Raw genomic sequence first — 15,972 nt, 5'->3', positions numbered from 1 at the left:
AGTGAGTTTAGTTTTATGACCTGCTCAGCACTATTCCAGCCATATGGCGGTGGTCCGTAAATTATCGAATCTGGACCAGACAATTCGGTGATTGACAACATGTGCATCGATCTGCGCAACTGGGAACTGATGACATGTGTCAGAGAGCCTGACCACCGTATCCCGTTAGTCACCTCTTACGACACAGCGTAGTCACCTTTTATGGCAAGCATGGGTTGCTGAAGGCCTATTCTACCCTGGGACCACCACAGGTGAGTATGGGTAACAGTTATGTCTGATGAGGATTGAAAGTAAATATCAAAATATGATTATTTATATTGAAAACCAGTGATTTCTTTCAGGTCAAACTGCACAGCTTGCTCCATGGGCTGATGTTACATTCGTAATGCATTTGTTGCTTGAGCAGAACGATGGCTGCAGACTATAAGACAGCTAAGCCCTGTAAAGTGTCATATTGAGGAAACCTGAGTGAGTGAGTAAGTCTAACTGTATGCCACACTCAGCAATATTCCAGACACAGGTTCCACTACACTGTATTATAGCTAAAATGGATAGAATTATCATTAAAACGACCGCTCATTATCAGAAATGAGCGGTCCACTGTAACTTGATAATGCCCGCAAAATGCTTGACGACGGGCCATTATCAAGCCCGTTGTTAGGTGACGTCATAAGTAGCTCAGCTGTTGAAGTTCAATCACCTATGGCTCGATTGAACTTGGGTTCATTATTGACCATATATCTGGCTTACATTCGTCACATGAGCCTGTGCCATTATGCTTTTTCCTGCCTGTGCCAACCATAACAATTGTACCATAAATTACAACATACAGCAATGAAAATATCGACTTGAAGTCTAACGTTGTTGATCACTGAAAACAATGGCGGCTGGTAGTATGAGCAAAGGTCAAGGTCGAATGTCGTCACTCTCAATAGTGACGTCATCTGTGTTGTTCTATGACGTGACTATATTTGTAAAATGTGTGTCAGTGACCTCCGTCGTTTTGTTGTTGGCAGTAAATGCTTCTAAACCGATGCCGCTGTTTTTATTCTTATTTTATTAAAAATTCTATTCATTTTAGCTATAATAATGGTAGCGATATTTTTCAGGGCATTATCATTTGCAGAAGCCCTCGGTCTTTTCAACTTTTCTTTTAATGAAAGACCTTGGGCTTCTGCAAATGATAATGCCCTGAAAAATAGCGTTACCCTTATATGAAAACTACATGCTCCCCAAGTGAAGTCTGTATGGAAACAACTCATATGGACAGAGGCCTTTGACAGCTGTGATTGGATGAAATAGTGTAAGATGTTCATGTGTTTTAAAAGCACATCCATCCAGTAATTAAAACTGACCACAGTTTTTTGCAATTAGTGCTGTCATTTTTATCACCATGGCTTATGCTTGTGTGAACAGATATTTTCAAGTAGGTGACATTTGGTGCAGAATGGAGGGTTGATGTATTCCACTTCCTATGCTCAGAAAATTCACATGACAAGTTTGACATAATTTGTGTTTCATTGTAGTTTAATGGCCAGACTGTACCCCTATGTACATGGAATGGCTGTTGACAGCCTGGATAATTTAAAAAAAAATATAGGGTTACTATAGAGTTATATGGGAAAACATCTGGCATGGTGCAACCTATATGGTGGCAGTCTGTAAACAACTGAGTAGGGGACCAGACCAAGAGGAAGTCAGATATTTTCCAAAGGCATACACCTCAGACATCATAATACATGTCTTTGATGTTGACGTCGATAATCAGACCCCTGGCTAATCTGGATTCCTGTCCAAACTGGGCTTAAGTGCTGATACCAACCATGTCTGGTTTATGAGGATTCCACTGTATAGTAACGTAACCAAAAGAAGGGAGATAACCAGTGTTGTGTTCCAGGATGACACTGACAGAGGAGAGAAGGTGGCACCAAGGGTCAACACAACAGAGTTACACTACATGGTTCTTGACACTGATCAACTCTCATTTCACAGCCCTGTCTGACTGAGGAGAGACGCTTCCAGCAAAGATGACTTCCTAGAACACATCAAGGGCCCCTTCCCACAAAGTGATCTGAGCACTACAGTATTGCAAGTTCCATTCTTTAGTGAAGACTTATAAGTTAGTACAACCATTCCTATCATCACCAAACTCTACATGACTGTCATAAGTCACTTTGTGGAATGGGATTTGGCAGCCTTGATTATCCAGTGCACTACATGCATAATTCTATTTTGACAAATACCCCAGTAAATTTCACAGACATTTCTTGGTTTTGAGTCAGGATACAGTGATATAAGAACACCCTGCCGCTCATTATGATTTGAATAAATTGACAGTGCTTTACCTGTCATGTTGCATGCTGTCTTGTAAACAAAAGATGACATTTAGAAAAAAAAGTCCAGCATAAAATTATAGGTAGATATTACTTCTCATTTGATAAAATGTGATTGAGTATGGTTTTAAACTGCTTTCAGCAATATTCTAGCAACATCATGGCAGGGAACACTATAAATGGGCTTCACACATTGTACCCATGTGGTGAGTGGATTCCAGGCCTACACTTCAACCACTAGGCTACCCTATTGTCCCATAATCAAATCTGTCCAGGGCTCACTTGAACAAGGCTACGATTTGATAAATTAGATATACCATGCTCTCGTTCAGAAGTCAATTCAGTTGTTAGATGGTTTCAAACCCACTAGTGATCCTGGTGCAGAATTGGTAGTAAGAAGGGTATTTTATCAAAACAGAATGAAGACACACTGGATAAGCTAAGATTGGGGATCACTATTACATATTTCTCTGCCAGAGGTGTCCCTTCATGAGTCACACAGAGCTGTGAGACAAGTGGTAACTTGCCATTGATACCTTTAGGAAGAGGCTCTTCACCAGGGGGTGGTTCTATACGGTGATACTTAGGTTTCCGTGCTGGGACTTTAGGCAACGCTGCATCATTGTCACTTACTGGAAAGACACACACACACACATACATTAAAATTAATTAGCAACAGGCATGTGAAACATGTTGCTGATCAAACCTATACTTTTTCAACACCCAACATTCAATTTCTTTATAACTGGTCTTCAACAACTCATGAATGCTGTAAGATGTGACTTAAAGGACTGGGTGGTCATGGTCAAGTGGTCAGACTCGTTGACTGGGCTGACATATGTCATCATGGCCCAATGATTAATGCTCATGCTGTTGACCACTGGATTATCTGGTCCAGACTTGATTAATTTCTGACCACTGACAAGAGACAATAAACAAACCAAACTAATTTCTCTCTGTGACTATAGTTAATCTGTTCTAGCAAATGGGAGCTGTAACGCTGCTATGGACAGTATTTCCGTATAAACAAGATAGCAACGTCATGCATGCCAACCTAGAGTGGGAAGGAATTCAAATGATCATGCAAGTCCTGTGCATGAACGAGAACAGCAAGAATATGGTACTCTCAGAGTAAAGAGTGAATGAATCTGGTTTTACACCGCTTTTAACAATTTTCCAATGATATCATGGAGGGTAACACCAGAGATGTACCCATGCAAGGAATTGAACTTGGGTCTTCAGCATGACGAGTGAATGCTCTAACCACTATGCTACCCAACAGCCTTTTCAGAAAAAAGAGGATCTTGGAGTTGCATCAATGACTAGCAATAGCAGATCCCCTCCTAGTAAGGGGAAACAACTCCAATCAGCATGCCTTTGAACTGCAGTTCAAGGTATGGCAGAGTTGAGCATGTATGAGGAACAAGATCATCACATGATGTAGGTAAACACATCCTCAGTGCTTAAGGACATGTTTACTAAGGCTTTATTTAAGGAAATGAAACCTTGCACCGGGCAAATGAGCCGAATCAATGAGCAAACACTTTAACCACTAAGCTACCCCTCCAACAACAGCAATGACAATAGTGCGATGACAATAGTGCCAGGCTCGCCAGCGAGGGAGGTCAGTGAGGTCCACCTGTGACCAGGTGTAAAAAACTTGGAGTTACCTTTGTGTGCAGACTCTAGTATCAATGTTGTCACAACTCCTAGTGTACAGTATAATAAACTGCACAGTACAATAAACTCGGTGCACCTAGTGGCAGCAAGAATTGTATACTCCTCTGGGAGCTGAGACTGACAATACGATGTGACGCTACGATTGACATCCAATGATCAACAGAAACAAATAGCAGTGCCCTCAGCAAGTACTAGTTGCATGGAAATGTGTGCTAAATAAATATCCTATCCTAATAACCTTTTTGAACCTTTATGAACCATAACAAAATGATATATAATGCACTGACCATTTACAAACCATTAACAAACATATTCTGGAACTGAAAAGCACATGTAATCTTACTTTATAAATTGCCAGCATTGTTAAGGAGGAAGTGGAGAAAGCTTACCTGAAGATGCAACGCTTGTCCTCTGCCCTGGTGACGCAGAGTCAGGGTTGCGCGGTTGCCACACAGCACTAGCACCAGGGGGCGTTGACTCACCCACAGCCCCACCTTGTGACCGGGCACCTCCGTCCATGCAATCTCTGTCATATCTATGTTTCCTGCCCTGGTTGGAGCCACTATGGCTGCCTGTGTTCGCTTGACTGACCTGAGGCGTAGGACCACTCTGACTACTGCTGGGGGTTACGTGACTACCTTGACCCCCAGGCACCATTTGACCAGCCTGAGGTGAGGCCTCAGCCCCGACAGATGCACCGTCACAACCTTCTGTATAACTAGCTGCCATGCTGCCAAGTCCAGTTTCTGAAGTCTGACCTTCAAGTTTTGGACTGCCAGACTTCTCTCTCTGTTTCTGAGTCCATATCTGCAAATGTTGAGCAATCTGCTGTCTGTTCTGCTGCTTCTCCTCATCAGACAGTATCCGATTCCGGGGGTGAATGCGGGGAGGGGAGGGGGATGCGTTGTGGAAACTCGAGGATCTTTGAGGAGAGGAGCCATTGACACTGTGTGCCTTTGAACACTTATGATGCTCTTCTGCACAAGCTCTGTCGCCATGGTGACAGTCTGAAGGTGAGATTCCATCCATTGACTGACTCTCTAAACCACCAGTCCTACGCAGTTTGGGATGGGATCTAGTGGACTTGGGCTTAGAAGTAGCCGATTCTATCGAGGGTATTAATGCTAATTGGTCCGAGAGTGTAGGAACTGAGTTCCGACTACGAGGGTGATCAGGTATATGAACATGAGATGAGCTTGTTGCTGCAGCAGCACTTAAGCGTCTGACATCACCTTTCGTATGTTGCACATCGGGTCTTTGTGGGGTCGTCTGACCTTCTGAACTCTGACCCCAAGGAAACACTTCCTGGTCACCACTGTTCACAGGAGTTACACCTCCACCTTCAGCACCTAAAATATCAGTTATCTCATTATGAGAATTCTCCCTTGAACCAGCAAAGGCTTCAAGACTGTTAAAACTAGATCTGTCAGCATCCTCGTCTTGTGACCCTGGTTGGGTTGGCCCAGTATTTCCTTGCATGTTTACAGGGCTGTATGTCCGAGGAGGAAGGGGAGGGGGTTCTAGAGCATCTACAGGGGCAGTATCACAAACAGAGTTAGGAGAAGGGGGAGCAACACCAGCTTTCTTATCAGTCTTTCTGGGTGGGATGGGTGGAGCGCGTACCCTTGGCGGAAGAGGGGGCGCCTTACTTTTAGCTATATATGTCCTGGGGGGTAAAGATGGAGGTTCAGATCCTTCTCTTGTGGGTCCAGATCGGCTGGATTCAGGCGACCATGAGTTTTGAGAATCTCCAATAGACACAATACTTGCACTTGCACTAAGTGTCTCAACCTCTCTATCAGTCTCCGACATGCCTTCCGTACTAGGTGTCAGAGTGTCTGAGTTACTGCCATCGAGATCATAATTATCATTGGTCGCTACCGACCCCAGTTCAGTTTCACTGTTGTCCTCTCCCAACTGACTGTCACTGCTGTTGTGTAAGGTAGTAGAGGCCATAGACGTTGTGTATGTGATGGAACCTCCGGAGTTATCACTAGATGACACAATTGATAAGGAGGTCCCAGAGTCTGAGCTGTCAGTCTGACTGTGATAGGAGCCACACACAATATTCGGCACAGCTGATAGACTAGGGAGGCTCCCATTAATACTGTCCTGTTCCTCTTGCTCGTTGTGGGCTTCATCTAATATCCGCCCTTTTGACAAGTTGAAGAGCGACACTTTTGGGTCGTTTGTTCGCTGGTCTGCTGGTTGGCTGCTGCCAGGAGAAAGGCCCGGGTCTGTGTGACGGTGTCGATGGTGGTTCACCTTACCAGTTGGCGGCGTCACATCGGAACTAAGGTCGGAAGGTAGGGAGGTTTTCCGTGGATGACTTCGTTTCCGTTTGGAGGATTCATGACCTGTGGCAGATTACAAAATTGACAGTGTATTTTGAAACAGTAAAGATGTTCCCTGATCTTCAGCAAAGTCCCTGAGTCATCAAGAGCATTTATCATATACCTAGTTTGTTCACACACAGTACCTATTTGGGAATCAAACCAATCACTGAGGCAAGTGAACACCTCACCCGCAGGTTGACTTACTTAAAGTAAACAAAGTCTTACAAAGAAAGAAATACGGATATTCTTTCATAAACCAAATGATAATCAAGATGTTATTCAAGATGTTTGGATACTTGCAACATCAACTCTTTGATCAAATCATATTATTTTATTTTTCAGTCACCCGACCAAAATGAGCCCAGTGGAGTTTCATAATAAAAGCCAATAACACAAGAGTGTATAACTATGTCCCACATAGATACATTCCGACCAGTTGACACAATATCCTTTACACAGACTACGCAATACTTTTTACACAGACTATGCAATATCCTTTACGCAGTTGGCAAAATTCCAGATACACCTTCACTACCTGTAATCACAATATAAGCCCAATTTGCTTTGTCAGCCTATCAAATGCCAGAAACTGTTCATAAATGAATAAATCCTCACAGTTCCTACCTGAAAGGATTAACTGAATGTTGGCCTTGAACTTCAGCATGCCTGTCACATTGTCGGATGGGTTGCGTCTGTTCAGATCCAGACTAAAAGAAACAGGGCTGGAAAGAAGGGAAATAATAAATCAAATAAAACATATATCGCAAGTTTGGAGAGATCCATTACAAACAAAACACCATTACAAGCTGTAGGCTGTATCTGTCACCCTGGGTCTGTCATCCCAAGATTACTCCACCATACAAATTACAGCCTACAGTTATAATGTAGCGTCACTGAAATAAATGAAGAAATAATCCTTTCATCTTTACATCTGTTATTTGCCACAATGGGATAAATATAAGATATTGCCGAATTGAACATAAACTTTACTATGTCCTTATAGTGACCTGTACGATACTTGTTCATATACGAACAGAGCATATTGATTGGGCAGCTATTTTAAGACAATTTACATTCAAACGAGACTCAAAACAAAACGAAACTGGCAACGGGATCCAGGGGAGGTTATTCAGTAGCGCAACTGGGTGCTTTTGCCATATACCAGGATCTGGATTCAAACATTGCACCCATTCTAAGAAATGGAAACCAGGGGCTAGATTTTCAAAGCTCTCTTATCGCTAATATAATCGTAAATCAATGTTAATGTATGGCACTTACGGCTATCTTAGCGCTCAGAGAGCTCTGATAATCTGGGCCCTGAGCATAGATTTTCAAAGCTTCCTAAGAGCTAAGACAGTAATAAACTGGTGTTATGTATGGCACTTACATCCATCTTAACACCGGAGAGCTTTGAAAATGAAGATCCAGATCTTTAGGATGATGAGTGTACGCTTGAACCATGAGATGGCTATTTGACAGAATAGTGATATAGTACACAAAAATATTGAGGGTGTAAATATATCTACCTTGGGCCTTGCGCTACTTTATCCAAAATTCTCTGTACTGAGACAGTCACCTTGCCCAGGAAGCGGCTGATTGTAGGTCGACTCTTTGCAAACTTGTCCTTCACCTCAAAGTCTAGGATGTCTGACATCAGAACGTCAATGTTGAAAATCTGTAGGAAAGGATATCTCATAAATGACACATCTTGAAAATGGCGTTCCAAATAAAGCTAATAATGAAAATCCACTTGTACTGCCCATTTCCATGCAGGACATTAGACTCAAAATGCATTTTTTCTTCCGTCAATTGACCAGTGAACTCTTGAATTTCATCTCAGTTCCTACATTAACTGTGGTTACCAACCACACTCTAATCTACAGATACAAAATCCCAGAGTGTGTAATGACTATCGTCCAGTTGCCCTCACGTCTGTAGCCATGAAGAGTCTTGAACGGATTATCAAAAAGCTACTAATGCGAGAAGTAGAAGACCAACTCAACCCACTCCAGTTTGCCTACAGACAGAGACGGGGTACAGACGACGCTACGCTTACGCTCCTGAACCTCATCTACAAACATCTGGAAACCAGTGGTACATACGTTAGAATCCTCTTCGCGGACTTCTCATCTGCTTTTAACTCTATTCAACCCCATTTGCTTCTGTCTAAACTTTCGAATTTGTGTGTAAACAGTAACTTAGTCAAATGGATAAACGCCTTTATGATTGACAGACCTCAGTGTGTTACTGTGAACGGAATGAAGTCTTCCACTGCCAACCTGTCTACTGGAGCACCACATGGATGTGTTTTATCACCCATGCTGTTTATAATTTACACCAATAATTGTGTTACTAAAGCAACAAACTGTTTTAACATCAAATTTGCTGATGATGCAGCTATTGTTTCACTTCTGAAATCTGCTGACCTTGACTACAGAAATGAAGTATCTAACTTTACAAATTGGTGTAAAGACAACTTTTTGATCTTAAATACTAAGAAAACAAAAGAAATGATTATTGATTTCAGAAAAACTTGTGATCCTTTGGCCCAGATTTCAATCAACAACGAAGATATTGAAATTGTAAACACATACAAGTATTTGGGCACTGTCCTGGATTCAAGATTATCCTGGAACGATAACGTTGATTATGTTTACAAGAAAGGTCAGCGGCGGTTGTACTTCCTTCGTCGTTTAAACACTTTTAGAATTGATTGTTCACTCATGGTTCTTTTCTACAAAACCTTTATAAAGTATTTTAACTTTCAATCTTCTTTGTTGGTTTGGTAACCTGTCTGTTCAAAACAAAGCTAAACTCAACAAAATTGTTGACACAGCACGCAAAATCATTGGTTCAGAATCAGTAACTCCTATCGGCCAAATTTACGAGCAGCAAATTGTTAAAAAAGTGCAGAAAATTGTAAATGACAGCTCTCACATTCTCTATTATGATTTTGAATTTCTTCCATCAGGACGCCGTCTGCGCATGCCGACAGCCAGAACAAACAGGTTCCGTCAGTCTTTTGTACCAGCTGGTATTCGCTATTTTAACAGTTAATAATTTTTATTACTTTTATACCATCTTATCCCATGAGGCTTCTTTTTTACAAACTGTTTTCACCTTTTATCGCAGCATGTTAGTCCTATCTTACCGCAACATCTTAGTGCTCTTTGTATGGTATTTATCTGTATGTGCATGATTTTAGCGTTCTTGTAAAGTATGTTGTGATTCAGTGTCTTGTTTACGATGTAACCAAAATTTCCCTCGGGATAATAAAGTATTATCTCATCTTATCTTATCTTATCTTATCTCAGTAAACACTGATGGCAACAGGTGAAAGTGACTTCAGCTAAAAAATCAGCTTGGTCCGCAGGCCTCCAACAGGGTCTAGGGTCAACTAATTTGCATCTCGATCTGCAGATTTCCAGATTTGTGGAAAATTGCCATCCCTGATTATACAGATTTCCATGAACTTAGGCATGTCACTTGGCTAAGGAATCACCCACCTCCTGTGCTACTGGGTGGGATGTGACAGCAGCTTTCGGAATGTTCAGGAGCTACGTTGAACAACATGATCATCCACTGACCAAAACCAACTTAAGTTCACCCAATTTGTGTTTTGTACACTGAACATTTAAACAATTACCAACATCTGTACACTTAACATTCAACCAATCACCACCATTTGTACACTGAACATTTAACGAATTACCACCATCTGTAAATTGAACATTTAACCAATTACCATCATCTGTAAACTGAACATTTAACCAATTACCATCATCTGTAAACTGAACATTTAGCCAATTACCATCATCTGTAAATTGAACATTTAGCCAATTACCATCATCTGTAAACTGAACATTTAACCAATTACCATCATCTGTAAACTGAACATTTAACAAATTACCACCATCTGTATACTAAATATTTAACCAATAACCATCATCGTACAATCAATGGGATTTGTGTGTTTTCAGACTGGGTAAAGAGGTCAGTTTTTCACAAAAGTTTCTTTTTTTGTCCCATTCAGGCAAAGTGTCATGGTGAGGTCACGGTGAGGTGAGGTCACGGTGAGGTGAGGTGAGGTGAGGTCACGGTGAGGTGAGGTGAGGTGAGGTGAGGTGAGGTGAGGTGAGGTGAGGTGGTTCACATTCAGCAATATTCCAGCAATATTACAGCAGGGGACACCAGAAGGCTATCTCCTCTCTTATAATGTATCAGAAAATGACAAGTACTTTCTCTCATCCTTCAGGATAACCTACAACAAAAATGCCAACAACCTAATGGTAATCTGGGTAGTCCACAAGAAAATTCCTCTTGTCCACTCTGAAATGTATTTGCTTACTGGTTGCTTCAGAACACTGACTCCAATTGCATTAAAGTATATCCTCACTTTCAACTAATCAAGACAAAGTTGATCTTTACCTGGCCATTCCACTTTGGGTTGGTTGTGTTCTGTTCAATGGATGACCTCATCTCCTTCATGTGGTGAGTCTGTTGTTCTTCTGTCTTCCCTGGGATGACCAGCAGCTTCACATATGGGTCAGGGTTGAAAAACATGCCCTTCTTCAGATTAGCTGCTTCCATATCTGGAGAACAAATTAATATGGCACTTGAATGATTACCCTTACAAAAGACATTATTAAGTGAACAGGGTATTTTTGAAAATCAGTCACTGATGAACAGTGAGTAAGTGAGTGAGGATGAACAGTGTGGGTTGGTTGGTTGGTGAGTGAATGAGTGAATGAGTGATGGAAGATGAACAGTGTGGGTTGGTTGGTTGGTGAGTGAGTGAGTCAGTGAGTGAGCAAGGTTTTAAACTGCTTTTAGCAATATTCCAGTTAGTAAGAGATAGTTATTCACAGTGAAATGCGGTGCTTCAAATTACTGAGCACAATTTTTGAAAATCAGTCACTGAACAGTGAGTGAGTGAGTGAGCGAGGGAGGATGAACAGTGTGGGTTAGTGAGTGAGTGAGCGAGCGAGCAAGCGAGCAAGAGAGGGGTTTTAAACTGCTTTTAGTAATATTCTAGTCAGCAAGACATAGTTATTTAAAGTGAAATGCACTGCTTCAAATTACTGTGCACAATTTTTGAAAATCAGTCACTGAACATTGAGTGAGTGAGCGAGTGAGGATGAACAGGATGAACAGTGTGGGTGGGTGGGTGAGTGAGCGAGCAAGCGAGGGGTTTTATGTACTCATCTTCTCATGTAAGCTGGCCCCATCTCAAAATCTCTCCCCCAGCATTACGCCTTTGCTAGCTTCAACAGCATAAACAATGTTAAAATTTGTATCATTTTCTGGGCTAGTAAAAAAATTGATACTATAGTTTCTTGCTGTGTGCAATGCAGACACTTGCTGTGTCATTTAAGTGAGTGAGTGAGTTAATGTTTAACGTCACATCGGCAATATCTCAGCCATATCGTGACGAGAACATTTAAATTAAATATATGCATATGGAAAAATCTGTCAACGGAGGACAGTAAAACAACTAGCATATCACAGTTTTAAGTAAAACTAGTATGGAAAGTTAAAACTAATAGCACTATTTAGACAATACATAATAAAAACAGACTATAGATCGCCAACAACTGAAGGTAGATCACCACACTAGGGACCATGGGGACTTACAGTACCTTTGCTACCTGCATGGACCCTAGTTGGATTTACATCATCCCCTCAGCTGCTGGCGATTGTACGAAAGGTTAGCCAAAATTAAAACAACATGAATACTACAATTAAAAACCTGGCAGACTTAAATTTACTGTGAATGTTTGTGGACTTACGCACCCTCTCAGGAGGACAATAATTTTACAATACTTCAACCCCCTTTGAGGGTACAGCCACCAACAATTCAAGTTACTAATTCAAACTACCAATCATTAAAATACATCTATTTACAGAAACATACTATTAAAATTCACCCAAAAAATCAATTTCTTTTAAAAAACCTATAATAAAATGAGAATTAACGTTGGTAAAAAGATCCTTCATTGTTTTAACTGTAAAATATTTATCCCTTGTGATGGAGAATTCAACACAGTCAAGCAGAATATGCTTGACCGTGACTCTCTCATCACAAGGGATGCAAAATCGAGGATCCTCACCTTTCAACAGGTATGCATGAGTATATCTAGTGTGGCCAATACGACATCGTCGTAGTATGACCTCTTCAAATCTGGATTGACAACCCAAGTGGGTATAACCAATGTAAGGTTTTATCTCATGTAATTTATTTATACCCACTTGGGTGTCCCACTTCTTTTGCATCAGATCACGGATATAAGATCTAATGGTGGCTTTGTAATCACTGTAGGGAATAAGAAGCGGTGTCACAGATTTGTTGAGTGCTGCCTTGGCAGCAAGATCGGCCATTGTGTTCCCTGAAATGCCTACATGGCTGGGTAACCAACAGAAGACGATGTCGTATTGGCCAGTAGCAAGATTATTATACAATTCAATAATGTCAATTAAAAGTGGATGTTTACATGATAAATTTTTAATCGCCTGGAGACAAGAAAGAGAGTCTGAATAGATTATATATTGTTTACGTTTAGGGTGTCTTTGAATATATTTGAGAGCTGTTAATATGGCGTTAGCTTCAGCTGTAAAAATAGAACTACTAACTGGTAATCGAGAAGATATTGTTCTGGATCCAATGACAGTGGCACAAGCCACAGCGCCACCATCCTTGGACCCATCTGTAAATAAGGATTTATAATTGCTATATTTATGTTTTAATTGATTATATTTTTGCTTATATTGTAATTCATTAGTCTCTGATTTTTTAAATGTGGTCAATGTTAGGTCTACTTGAGGCCTGACCAACTGCCAGGGAGGAGAAGAAAGAAGACGGGAGGGAGCTATGTTTTCCAGCTCAATCCCAGCAGCAGAAAGAAAAGGTGTAATTCTATGTCCCAGAGGCGGGACAAGAGAAGACTTTTTGTTGTATAAATCCTCATAAAGGGGATTAAAAACACAGTTATATGCAGGGTTAGAATGATTAGAGTATAATTTAGTAATGTATTGTAAAGCTAACTTTATACGGCGCTGCTCAAGAGAAGGTTCATCAGCCTCAACATAGAGACTGTCAATAGGTGAAGTTCTAAAAGATCCAAGACAAAGTCTCAGACCTTGATGATGGACAGGATCAAGAAGTTTAAGATTGCTTTTGCAGGCTCCCCCGTAAACGATTGAGCCATAATCAAGTTTAGAACGAACTAGTGATCGATAGAGATGGAGAAGGGTAGCTTGATCCCCTCCCCATTTTGAATTTGAAACAACTTTCAACAAGTCAAGTGCTTTCAGGCATTTAGTTTTAAGTGATTTAATATGTGGTAAAAAAGTTAAATGTGAATCAAAGATTAGACCCAAGAACTTGGCTTCCTTCACAACTTTAATGGGCGTTCCATCTAGAGACAGTTCAGGATCTTTATGGGGTTTATATCTACGACAAAAATGTATGCAGTTAGTTTTCGATTTAGAAAATTTGAAGCCGTTTTCAAGACACCATTTATTTATTTTGTTTAAACAAAGCTGCAGTTGCCGTTCAATGGTATGCATATTTTTCCCACGACAAGAAATATTAAAATCATCCACAAATAACGATCCATCAATTGAATTGTTTAAAACTTTTGATAAACTATTTATCTTGATGCTAAAAAGTGTGACAGACAGAATACTGCCTTGTGGAACACCCTGATCCTGATTGTAATGATCAGACAGGGTAGAACCCACTCGAACTTGAAACTGTCTGTTATTTAAAAAGTTGGCAATAAATTGAGGCAAACGACCTCGCAAGCCGAAGTCATGTAAATCTCTTAAAATACCATATTTCCAGGTTGTGTCATATGCCTTCTCAAGATCAAAAAAGATAGACACAGCATGTTGATTATTAATCAGTGCATTTTTAACAAATGATTCCAGTTGCACTAAGTGATCGACAGTACTTCTGTTTTTACGGAAACCACACTGTATATCAGTTATAAGGTTATTTGTTTCCAAGTACCAAACAAGTCGATTATTTATCATGCGTTCCATGGTCTTGCAAACACAGCTAGTTAACGAAATCGGACGATAATTGGATGGATCGGTATGATCACGTCCAGGTTTAGGTATGGGTACTACTATGGCGTCACGCCATGATGAAGGAAAGTTACCCGATGTCCAAATATCATCAAAAATATTTAGGAGAGTTTCTAGGCAGGATTCTGGTAAGTGCTTCAGGAGTTGATAATGTATGTTATCAGCTCCTGTAGCAGTATCATGAGCTTGATCAAGAGCAGTATGGAGCTCATGAATCGAAAAAGTTTCATTATAATCTTCCCCATTATCTGAGTTGAAATTAATAGTTTTCTTTTCTTGTTGTTTTTGATACTGCTGGAATTTAGGTAAATAATTAGAAGAGGAAGAGTGTTTAGCAAGGGTTTCACCCAGTTTATTTGCGATATCTGATTTATCGGTAAGTACTTGATCTCCATGTTTAAGATGATTGACAGTAGATTTAGTACCTTTACCTTTAATTTTCTGGACCATATTCCATACCTTGGACATGGGTGTCCGAGAATTTATTTTAGATACATAATTTTGCCAAGATTGGCGTTTGTTCTGTTTAAAAGTACGCCGTGCTTTAGCATTTAAAATTTTAAATTTATTCAAATTATGCACCATAGGATGGCGACGGAAATAATGTTCTGCTTTTTTCCTTGCCTTCCTAGCTTGTTTGCATTCATCGTTGAACCATGGTTTTCTTATGTGTGGAACTCCAGAGGACTTTGGTATACACTCATCAGCTATGGAGTTCAATTCATCAGAAAAACATTTAATAGCATCAGGAACGTCAGTAAAACGTTCAGGTTTAAGCTTTTCAGCACACAGTGTTTCATATAAAGTCCAGTTAGCCTCTTTAAAATTCCGTCTTGATGATGGAGGAACATGGGATGGAGTTACAGCTTTTAATATAGTAGGAAAATGGTCACTTCCACAGAGGTCATCATGGACTGACCATTCGAATTCATTAAGTAGTTCTGAATTTGTGAGTGACAGGTCAAGAGCAGAATAGGTCCCTGTCCCAGGGTGTAAATACGTATTGGAGCCATCATTATAAATACATAAATCGTTGTCAGAACAGAAGTCCTCCAACAACTTACCTTTAGCGTTTATATTTACACTACCCCAGAGAGGGTTGTGCCCATTTAAATCTCCCATTATAATACAGGGCTTCGGGAGTTGGTCACAGAGAGCTTGCAGATCAGTTTTGGCAAACGTCGAAGACGGCGAAATATACAGCGAGCATAGCGTAAACGCTACATGTAAAGTAATTCTCACAGCAACAGCCTGCATATTAGTATTAAGTGATACAGGGCTTTGAATAACGTTTTGTCTGACTAGAACGGATGACCCGCCAGTGGCTCTATCACCCGGAGGTGAAAAAGAATGATATGCATTAAAATGGCGAAGGTCAAATGCATCTGTTTGTTTTAAATATGTCTCTTGGAGACATAACGCTGAAGTTGTGAAATCTTGGACTAATAGCTGTAATTCATGTAAATTAGTCCTCAAACCTCTGCAGTTCCATTGTACAATATTGTTGGAATAAATTATCTTTTGGGGGGATTTTT

At 40.5% G+C, this 15,972-nt stretch overlaps 1 protein-coding gene across 1 annotated transcript in view; it reads right to left on the bottom strand.

The window, feature by feature from the left end:
- The window catches only part of LOC137256305 (E3 ubiquitin-protein ligase HECW2-like), a 64,405-nt gene that overhangs the window by 24,195 nt on the left and 24,238 nt on the right, over positions 1-15,972 (bottom strand). The window contains exons 6-10 of the mRNA XM_067794064.1: positions 10,778-10,941; positions 7,876-8,024; positions 6,974-7,071; positions 4,403-6,370; positions 2,861-2,965 (exon numbers count right to left, since the gene is read on the bottom strand). Coding sequence (XP_067650165.1) covers positions 2,861-2,965; positions 4,403-6,370; positions 6,974-7,071; positions 7,876-8,024; positions 10,778-10,941 — 2,484 coding nt within the window. The remainder of the gene's footprint in view (positions 1-2,860; positions 2,966-4,402; positions 6,371-6,973; positions 7,072-7,875; positions 8,025-10,777; positions 10,942-15,972) is intronic.

This window comes from Haliotis asinina, chromosome 11, assembly GCF_037392515.1.
Source record: "Haliotis asinina isolate JCU_RB_2024 chromosome 11, JCU_Hal_asi_v2, whole genome shotgun sequence".
NCBI lineage: Eukaryota > Metazoa > Mollusca > Gastropoda > Lepetellida > Haliotidae > Haliotis > Haliotis asinina.
Note: the sequence above shows the minus strand (reverse complement) of the source record. Positions and strands in the feature narration are given on the sequence as shown.